This window comes from Diadema setosum, chromosome 22 (assembly GCF_964275005.1).
Source record: "Diadema setosum chromosome 22, eeDiaSeto1, whole genome shotgun sequence".
Classification (NCBI taxonomy): domain Eukaryota; kingdom Metazoa; phylum Echinodermata; class Echinoidea; order Diadematoida; family Diadematidae; genus Diadema; species Diadema setosum.
Genome location: NC_092706.1, coordinates 21,994,365 through 22,005,435, shown reverse-complemented (window position 1 = coordinate 22,005,435; position 11,071 = coordinate 21,994,365). Strand labels below are relative to the sequence as shown.

Below are 11,071 nucleotides of genomic sequence, written 5' to 3'. Positions count from 1 at the left end.
TCAACATGGAGTTAACACATTTTGTCATCAAACTCTTAATTTCATCAACTAGATGTGTGGTAGCAAAGCCACAAGTCACATTCTGAGCTTTTCCTTGTCCTCCTGATTCTAATCTAAATTACTGATCTGGACAACTCATAGTCTTTCCCCAAGCTATGACTCCATAATTATGTTAATACATTGTACAATGTACTGTACCTGTACACAGCAAGTATGACATCAAATGTTCTGTGTACACCAGTAGTGATGGTAAACTGTACATTCAAGTACATTTTATTGGGCAAAATACATCATATTCGCAGCGGTTTGCTCCAGTTTGATGCTCAATGTAGGACCTCTCATATCTTTTTTTCTTCATCACACCATATTATGTACATGCTTTCATTACACTTCCCCTACAGTGTACATGTTGGTTGATGTGTTTCTAATGTCCCATCTTTAACCCTTTGTGTGTCTTGAGTGTCAAATAGCACAGAAAACCTCATAGTGTTGTACACTCTGGTTTAAGGCACTAGCACACAAGGGGATTGGCAATGCTCCAGTAGTCAATGGAAGGACATTGTCTACAATTCTTTATTCTTGTCATAAGACAAGCTCATCAGTAAACGACATCCAGGCAGACTTGAGCGGCTGGTAAATCAGATTTCCATCAGCCCTGGATCTGAAACACCATATTAACCCCATGCTTGCTAGCCAGTGAACTCATAGATTCTCAATATCCCAGGGATAGTGAGTGGAAGACCTGTAGTAGTACAATCGAATCACAATGGCTGTATTTATGCCCACCCCCCCCCCCACTTCAATGGGAACATGTTTTCAACACAAATATTACAATGCATGAATGCACTTAATATTTTTTCAAATTTTCATGATCAACACTTTTCTATTGATCAAATGTTTCTTTAACCTTAGACTTTACATTTAAAGTCACAAATCTGCTGTTTGATTGTTGTTGTTGTTGTTGTTATTTACATATCCCAGCCCTACCACAATAATACTCTCACTCATTAACCTTGGAAGGCCTGGAAATTCTGGCTTGTAATTGTTGGTGCTTTTGTGTGAGTTTTCATGTGATTACCATAAATAAACTACTTCTCTTGTTAATTTGCTCTGATTGTACTAGGGTCAAACTTGGCATGCGGTGATTTATACAGGAAAACCTCGTTATAACAAACTGCTTGGGACTACTGAAATTTTCTCATACTGTATAGGGTAACTCACTTTATCAGGGATGAAAAACAAAATAATATGAAAGGAATGGGACCTGTAAAATTATCTCAATATATATATATCAGGTATCTCGTTATATCAGGATTAAAAACAAAAGAATATAAAACCTGCAGAATTACCTTGTTATATCAGGTATCTTGCTCTACGCGACCTCATTATGACGAGATCCATTGTGTGTGCATAATGCTGGCCATCACTGGCATGGCACCTGTGGAAATTTGTGTACGTTCGAGGCAGCAGCCATCAAGTATTGTCACATCAAAAAAGAAGTACCTACATCAACAATGCAATACCAACTGCTATCAATATGCATTTGAAGAGCGTCTACTATTTGGTTGCACAGTCATGATTTTCCATTTGTATCAAATGGTTTCAATTTGTCAAAACTCAATATCAATCCTACATCAAACACAAATGGAGATCTTCTACTCATGGTCGAACACAGGCCCGAGAAGAGTGCAAAGCCCAGACATATTCTTTCCTCCTCCCGAGAGAGTTCAGAAACAGTCCCTCAGTTGTCAGGAAAACGCAACTCAGTTTGTTCATCACAGCACAGCCCACTGTTGTCATGAATAATGTAGTGGCAGAGGCGATGGTAGACCAGTGAAGGAACTTTGATGGTGTTGTTTTTAGTTGCACCACGAGCTGCTCAACATGAAATTGTTTTGGACAGACACGCGTTAAAAAGGTCCTCCAAATGTCCTGAAAAGGTTCATGACACTGTGTAAACCTCCCAAGCAGCCTGGGAAAGCCTTGTCCAAAGCACCGGTCAGTACTTGGGTAATTTCCTGGAAGATAATGACAATGACACAGATGCATGCAAACTTTACTGATGTTTGAATATTTGATGGCTCTGTAGGGGAAATATTAATCATAGAGATATCTGATGCTACAAACAGACCATGACCTCATTCACTCAAGATGTGATTAAATGTATTATCATGTACTTTCGATAACATGGATAGAACAGATATAAGAATACCATGCTGCAATTAATATCATCTTAATCTTTTTTTTTTTTTTTTGCTTCTTCACCAGTAAAGACTAGTTTGGTGTTAAAAATGCAAATACTAGTACCTAGCTGAGCTGCGATGTTGACATATTCTATCATTATATGCTACATACACTTAAACTGGCTGATATGAAACTAAAGCAGTAACTTTGAAGAGTTTGTTTGTGTGCAGAATTCATGTGTGTGTGTGTGTGTGTGTGTGTAAAGTCAATGTGTGTGTAATTGGGAGAATGCCATGTGTACTCAATGTGTGTTCTATTACAATAAAATATGATCCCATTTAAAACTATTCCTTGATCACCGGACTTGGCTTTATCATGCGTCTTTATTAGTTTGTGAGCCTCACTGCATACATGTCACCATTATCTTTACTGGAGTAGGCCATCAAGACATTGCGCATGGTGCAAAATTGCATCAAATTTAAGTACTGAAGACAAGATCAAACATAAAACAAGGCTGCACACTAACCCATTTTTTCTACTGGTCCGACCTGTCTGTCGGACCAGTAGGTACCCAGTTTTTCCATGTTTTACTGGTCCATTCCTGAAAAAAGTTACTGGTCCGACAGTTATTTTTACTGGTCAGGGACTGTCCGACCAGTGCCAGTGTGCAGCCTTGCTGATAAAGAGAAGAAAAAAAGATCCAGTTGAACAAACTTACGGCAGCCATAACCTGGGGAAAGCATCCCTCTCTTCCTGTGAGTACTCAGAGAGTGCCTTTGGAATGACACGTGGGGGTTTGACTTGCTCGCTGATGTTGGCTAGTATATCCTCTGGAACATCCTGTCAGAGAAATGGCGGAAATTAAGAATTACATGTAAAAGAAAAAACAAACAAACAAACAAGGAGAGGTTGCTGAAGACGTCGGGGCCTGGAATGACTTCTCTGGCACAGCAAGTTAGATAGATGACTTTCAAAATAGGCAAAAGACCAAGGAAAGAGAACAACAGAATGAGAAAACAGCAACAACAAAGAGCAAATGAACTCCTAAGTTGGATGCTCAATGACCTACAGACCTATGCACCCAAATCTCAGAGTCAAAAGATCACTTTCTCCCCATATTTGACATTGAAAATGATAATCAGCACAGATCATATCTCACACCAAGACAACTATCACAAAAGGATTTTACATATTTTGTTCCCCATGTTAAAGCAAGGGCATATATGAACTAATTTTCAAATGTTCATCAAATAATCATTCACAGGATGATGCATAAACCATTGATTTGCTAAGCTTGTGAATTAAAGGTGAAATCAGCAAATCACTATCAAAGTAATAACAGTATGTTATCACATGATATTCCTTTTAAAAGGCAGATATTTCATGCTTTGGTTACATACATGGTAACATTGCATTTTAATTACTTTCTTTGACTACTGTGGCACATAGAGGCTTCCTTAAGTGTAGGGGTTACTTATCATGTGTCCCAAATAATTACTTCACTGAGCATATGAACAGAAAAGTAAAATTGAATGGGTGACATCAATGAAAAAAATGTCAACAAATAGAATGTCCTGCAAAGCACAGAATAAAAGTAGATGGCTGTAAATGTTCATATTTTCCAATTTGCCTTTATGAATGATTTTTATAACTCTACACTACAGAGAATAAATAGACTCTATACAGTGGACACGGTTACAGCAAAGTCCTTGGGACAAGAAATTTTCTTTCACTAAATCGAAATTTTGTTATAACTGAACAAACAAGCAATAAAAATACATAGAGAGGATAATGCGGCGACATAAATTTTTACTTCGTTGTAACCGAAATTTCATTATAACTGTTTTCGTTATAACAGGAATGCACTGTATTGTGATCTGTAAATGGTCAGCTAAAGTGAACTAGAATTATCACTGAAGGTGATTAATACCCCCGCCCCTAGTGTTGCTTTATAGTATGTGATGTCATGAGGGCAATGTCGTTAATACCAAGTTTGTGCATTTGGCAAATTGGAAACAGAATAATTTTAGTTTACTGTACAACTACAGAGTTGACACTGAGTATAAAACTTACGGCAAATGGAAACATGCTTTCCCCCAGCATCACTACGCTTAAAGACCATCATACACACCAAATTTGACCTTCATAGCTTGAATGGTTTATTTTGATACAAAAATGAGTGGTTACCATGGCAACACATTTTCCTACTAATACATTGGTGTCTTGCAAAACTACACTTCTAGATCATGATACATGTATACTAAATTTGATTTTAATTGCTTCAATGATGGAAAAGTTATTCGATCTGCAAGGTTTTGGTAAAACTGTAGTTACCATGGCAACGGTTTGTGTGACAAACACAAAAATTATGTGTTCAACATCTATACCTCAGGGCCATAATGCCTACCAAATTTGGTTTCAATTGCTTGAAAACTGTGGAAGAAGTTCACTCCACAGGATTTAAAAAAAAAATGCAGTTACCATGGCAACGCATTGTCTGATACAAATACAAAGGACATTTTGCAAAACTACACTTAAAGAGCATCATACACACCAAATTTGACCTTCATAGATTAAATGGTTCAATTTGATACAAAAATTAGTGGTCAACATGGCAACACATTTTTCTTATACTAACACATTGGTGTCTTGCATAACTACACCTCCCGATCATCATACATACTAAATTTGACCTTAATTGCTTGAATGATGTGGAAGTTATTCAATCCACAAGGTTTTGGTAAAATTACGGTTACCATGGCAATGCTTTGTCTGACAAACACAAAAATGATGTGTTCCACATCTATGCCTCAAGGCCATAATGCCTACCAAATTTGATTTCAATTGCTTCAAAACTGTGGAAGGTGTTCACTCCACAAGATTTCGAAGAAAACATGCGGTTACCATGGCAACGCTTTGTCAAGTACAAACACGAAGAGTGTCTTGCATAACTACACCTATAGATCATCAGATACCAATTTTGAAATTGATTGCTTAAATACATGTACTATGAAAGTTATTCAATCCACAAGGTTTTGGTAAAATTATGGTTACCATGGCAACGCATTGTCCGACAAACACAAAAAACATGTCTTGCACATCTATACCTCAATATCATCATTAACCCTAAGTTTCATTTAAATTGCTTCAAAACTGTAGGAGGAGTTCACGACGCAAGATTTTGCAACAGACTGACCGCCCGCCCGACCAACATCACGGTGATTCCTATATACCCCCTTTACACTATGTGTGGCAGGGGTATAACAAAAAATGCAATAAATCATTACAGGGCAACCTCGTTATGAAGAGGTCCTAAAACATATGACAGTTTAAATACTCGTGTAGCATGTTTGATCAGGTTTCTTACTACATATCAGTTTACTAAAACATAGATATACAAACAGCTGGGACTTACAAAAATATTACCTTGTGATAAGAGGGTTTTGTTATATCTGGCCTTTTTGTGACGAGGTTCCACTGTACCATAATCTCTACAGAGTAATCATCTGCAAGAACCAACATTTACAGTAGTAAGTATCGTGTGAGATGGAAATTCATTAAAGCTTACATCGTCTATGAACAGGTGTAATCGCCTCATCATCTCCCGTCTCCGCAGGTCTTTGGGAAGCATTCCGTAGATGGCTTTACGCATGACCTACATAAAGACAACGTCACAATAGTATGGCTGCAAGTCATCCACCATATGCTACGCACCAACATTGGAGCCAAGCTTTACATGCTACTGCAAGATTGTACACATCTTTCACCAGTCAAAGACAATTGATAACTTTTTAACTCTCTCATCTGCTGTCTATTTGATAGGGATTAGCTGATGAAACAGTTGAAAGTTTAAACTTTAGAATAAGGGGAAATTATTCGCTGTATCATACAGTAAAAAAAAAAAAAAAATACTTGAAAACATTTTACTATACTGAACTGAACTATGTGCTTTAAAAACTTCATTACCTGCTTATTCATATGCTTGAAAAACATTTACTTTATAATTTCAACAGGAAAACTCAAACTGATGCATTGATATAAAAATATATTGCCTGATTTTGTAGTCTGTACTATTAAAATTTACTTATTTTTGCTTATCAGTTCAGTTGTTTACAACATAAAAAAACTAACCATAACTTGAGTCATGAAACATTGACATCACGCATGTAATACATATCAAAATATCAAGCATATCTATCAAAAAGGCATGTTAAATTATCAACATCCTCAAAAGACTTGGGAACTTTAACTTCTTCCAAACTCTTTTGTACTTGCTATAGTACTTATCTATTCACCAAATCAACATATCAATTTATCCACCTACTGTGTTATCCAGCCATCAGTCCATCAACTAATTCACACAGCTACACTTTTATCCATTCTAGCTATGTGTATGTACAGTACCTGGTTCTGCACAATACTTTCTCCATACTTGTACATCCATATCATCATACATTTCCATACTTGTACATCCATATCATCATACATCTCCATACTTGTACATCCATATCATCATACATCTCCATACTTGTACATCCATATCATCATACATCTCCATACTTGTACATCCATCTTCAATCCATTCTACACACACAGAACGCTTGAGGGCATGTGTGAAAGTACCTTTGTGGGATCTCTCCTATGAACTATGTAAGCAGGAGTTGAACTAAATCCTCCTGGGTACCTGTAGAAACAAATAAAATATTAGAAAATTTTTGAATTAATACACAAGTAAAATATTAATTTCATTCCAGTGTCACAAACTCAAATGGTGAACTAGGCTTTCTAATCAATGGTACCTTCCTTTAGACTGAATCTGGACATTATTTTGTGTACAAGGCTATCAATAAAGGTTTAGAAACATAATGCAGCCGTAGAAAGTTTGTTGTTCTTGTTGTATTCTGCGTGCTTTCCTTTTCTCCTTCCTCATAATTAGAAATTACATCAACAAAACAACGGCAAACATTGAAAGGTGACCATGGACAATATTGGATACATTTGAAGCTTTTTTTCAGAATGCACATTGTTGAGCTGTATGGAAGTGACAGGTTATGACCATATGTTTGTACTTACCCAGTGTGGTGATGATAGATCTTTTCTTGCCATTGGTCTTTTGAGAATGCAACCTGACTGGTATTTATGATAACAACATGATCGCCAACATCACCTGAAAAAGAGAATGAGATTTACACTTTGCAACCAATTACTAATCACTAATTGCAAAAGAACATATCTTCTGCAGAATTGTCTTTCTGTCTCTAAATATAAAATTCCAACTGCAGAAATTACAACATGAAAGCAATATCATTATACATGTACCAGCAGGATCCTTATCACATCTAATTCATGACAGTGGTTTCAGTGTTAGCTTTCACAATGACTCTCTGAGATACACCCTTTCACATTATAGGTATGAGTCTATCCAGCCTTCAGTGTTACAGTTTTAATCTGGTGTGGGGTGTTATTATCATCTTGTGACTTGTATATATTAAATCCTCCGATAATTTGCATTCCTGTTGGAGGAGTTAACCAAGAATCAGCTGTGTTAGAATTGCAGAGTGATGCATGTGGAAAATCTCAGCACTGCAAGCAATGCATAGGATCGTTAAAATGTATGTGCTTGAAATATGGAAATAGACATTAGAAGTTTACTATGCAATCATGTAACTTCACCCAAGTTACTTACTGAGAGGGTGATAAATGGGTTTGTGCTTCCCCTGGAGGACTTTGGAGGCAACTTGTGCCACTTTCCCTGGAGGTTGCTTGTAGGCATCAATGAGGTACCAGAGGCGGGAAAAGGTAGCCCATTGCTGCATGAATGAGAAACATAACTTGAGATCTATGAGGGTCTATTCTGATTTGCATCATCATATCATCAGAAGAAAAGAATTTGGTACTAGATTTTACAAGTATCAGAAACTTTCAGAAAACACAGAGACAGTGCAGACTGGGTCATTTTTACATTTATCATTCCCATTTTGTAAATTCGACAGTGCTTTCCTTACCACCAATCATATTAAATCTTGGAATTCTAGTGTCTCCACATAGATTACTCTGCTACTGCCAACCACTCACTCTTCCAGGCAATTATTCTGCAGCTACCATACAGGAATCAACTTTTCAGTCAGCCACCCTGCCCTATGTGCATATGTGTGGTTGTGTACATATAGACAAGTTACAAAGATTTCTAGAAAAGATAAAGTTTGACTGAAAGGAAAGCAGATAATATTTGCAAAATTGCATGTTATTTTCTTATTTTTTATTGATTTTTTTTTTCATGGAAAAGATACAATGCATGTGGTTCTTGGTTGACTAACACACAAGTAACACCCCTAAAATATCTGTGTGCTCTTCTAATGTGACACGCAATAAAATAAAAAGCATAACCTAAACATTGTAATCTTACCCAAGTTAGGCCTACCAAAAGAATGAAAGATGCATGAACACCTGGTCCTGGGTGTAGCTGTAGATCTACTACAATGTTAAGTATGATTCAGATTGATCAACATGTAAACTTCCTTTGAGGGTTATTAAAATGTCGTTCAGATTATTTCAAATGGATGAAAATAAAAGCACTCCACAGGGCCGCAGTCCCCACGGGCACTGGTCCCAGTAGTAGTATGGTAGCCCTACTACATATCGACCACCCTTATTGAAACCGACCGCGTATAATTTGCGCACTAAACACTTAGTACGCACTTCTCTGCGCGCAAAGCACATAAAAATGGATTGGCTTTGAATGTAGATGAGGATGGTGTGGGAAAATGCGATAATTCACTGTTCATTAATGGTTTTAATCAAGGACAAAATTTCGAATGAATATTTTCACCGAATCGTAATGGCAGCACAATGTAATGTCTATGGAAGTTTCTAAAAGGCTTCTAAAAAGCTTCGTACAACACGGTGTTCAATACAACTCGGTTTGCGTGCATTGTCAATGCAAAAACAGCGGTCGATCCTAATAACGTGATTTACCGCGGGGAGCTGAAACGAGGCCACGCAAGTTCGTCGGCGATATTTTTGCACTGAAACTTCGAATCAAAAAGGGAACAACGGCATTTGATAGAGCTGGATTTTCTCAGTCACGTAGGTCAAGTTTTTTACGTGAATTTCAGTGTTAAATATTCTTATCAAGCAAATAAACATCAATTAGGCGGTCGATTAGTAGTACTAAGTAGGTCCAACCATACCGCGTAACCGAACCTCAGACTAACTATGTAGATTCTTAATGATTCTAGAGACTAGAGTAGAGTCTCAAGTCAGCGTGGTCAGTGTCTGGCTGGTCGCAGTTTATACCTTATAAAAGTAAAACCCAATAACCTATGAGAAATCAGAGATTTTAACCAATACTACAGCTTTCCTTAAGAAAGACTCTGTTGTCTAAATGATGTAGACCCGGCCGGGTCTAGTCGAAACTCTTTAATAGTGAATACGTAGAACGGAACGCACGATTAAACGATAGAATATAGCCTCATGATAATACAGCACACATTCGAATAGGTGGGACTTCAATAAAGCCGGTGCATCGGCCTCCTCGCTGGAGGTCTCGCATTGTGACAACAAAACAGACATCTCTCCTACCTGAGAAACTCTACTTGACATCGTGTGTGATTATAACATCGGTTATTGCTGAGACGAGTCAATTTTCTATCCTCCACAACATCAGTGTCACGATATTAATGGGGAGATGGCAAGATAATGTCATACAGTAGGCCTAATGGTAATCATGATTCCTTGTAAGCAAACGTGTTATGTCTCTGACTGTAGAGGGCGGGCTTCTTGTTCACAGATCAGATCAGAGCGAAGAGAGCCGTAAATAGAGATATTTGCGGCTCTCTGTTCTGTCTATTCATCACCCTTTATATTTTTATTAAGTACCTCCGCCAAGGAAAGGTTATCTATTAGAGATTCTTTTCATCGGCGTTTGTTTGTTGTTAGTTTGTTTGTTTGTTTGGAGGGCAACTCGGTGCATAACATTATGCAAATTGCATCAACTTCGTTTGAAACTTTTCCTCACAACCTTTACCAGGGGTTATACCATCCAGACTACAGCCACTGGTTGAACATAGCTTATCTTGAGTTTGAATTAATTGTTTCGAATGCGATATGCAGAATACTGAAGGTCGTATCTTTTTGTTCAAATCAAGTATCTGTTGAATTTAGATTTCGTCTTTGTATATCGTATTTTGCCCTGTCAAAATGTTTCCCTGGGAGTGACAGAAACAACTTTTACTGTTAATGCTGTCGCACATAAGTGTCCAGGTGCAGCAGGCCTATAGGAACAGAATAGGCCTATAAGTTTGATAATCTTAAAACTACCATGACTGCCGGACAGTGCCGGTATATAATTATACAAGCATCCAGCCGTCCGTCTTTAGAATTCATGAACTATTTTGCCCTAAGATATCTATCGAAAGTTACAGTACCCATTAAGTTTATGACCTATAGTGTGAAAGACAAATTAACAGCTACATGTATGTGTGTGTGTTTCATTCAGGTTCGCCTCCACCATTTTTTTTTTTAACAAGCATTATAACAATGGAAGGATTCAGGTGTGAGTTTCTTCAGTTTGTCTCCATCTACAAATTAAATTTGTTAAGCATTATAACAATGGAAGGATTGTTGTTGTTCGTGTTTATTGGCGCTTTTCAATCAGTCTGATTATCTGCGCCACGTCTTCTCCATACTATAGTCAGATAGTATTTAGGAGTCCATGAAAGAGTCTATGAGCTCAGTTCGGTTCATCACGTCACGCTCACTCTGTTCTAGGTTTCGGCTTACCTGTCAAGTGGCAGTGCGTGAGATCAATTTCCCTCCAACGTTGATAGTGCAGTGCATCTATATACAAATACAATGTAAATATATTTTTTCCCATCTACTTAATATT

General features: G+C 37.4%; 1 protein-coding gene across 1 annotated transcript; it reads right to left on the bottom strand.

Annotated features, from left to right (window-relative positions):
• Positions 1 to 244: 244 nt before the first annotated feature.
• LOC140245090 (large ribosomal subunit protein uL13m-like) lies at positions 245 to 9,902 on the bottom strand. Its single transcript, XM_072324688.1, has 7 exons — positions 9,766 to 9,902; positions 7,871 to 7,994; positions 7,258 to 7,351; positions 6,808 to 6,868; positions 5,753 to 5,839; positions 2,903 to 3,024; positions 245 to 2,018 (listed from the first exon to the last, which is right to left on the bottom strand). Exons 1-7 carry the CDS (start codon positions 9,784 to 9,786, stop codon positions 2,000 to 2,002), a joined length of 528 nt encoding a protein of 175 aa, XP_072180789.1. The 5' UTR covers positions 9,787 to 9,902; the 3' UTR covers positions 245 to 1,999.
• Between the last annotated feature and the right edge of the window lie 1,169 nt (positions 9,903 to 11,071).

Excerpts from the sequence above, each read along its gene's own strand:
- LOC140245090 (XM_072324688.1), bottom strand. The coding sequence starts at position 9,786 with ATGTCAAGTAGAGTTTCTCAG. Across the intron at positions 7,995-9,765 it reads TGTCAAGTAGAGTTTCTCAG|CAATGGGCTACCTTTTCCCG; the intron begins GTAGGAGAGATG and ends TCATTCATGCAG. Across the intron at positions 6,869-7,257 it reads ATCTATCATCACCACACTGG|GTACCCAGGAGGATTTAGTT; the intron begins GTAAGTACAAAC and ends TTGTTTCTACAG.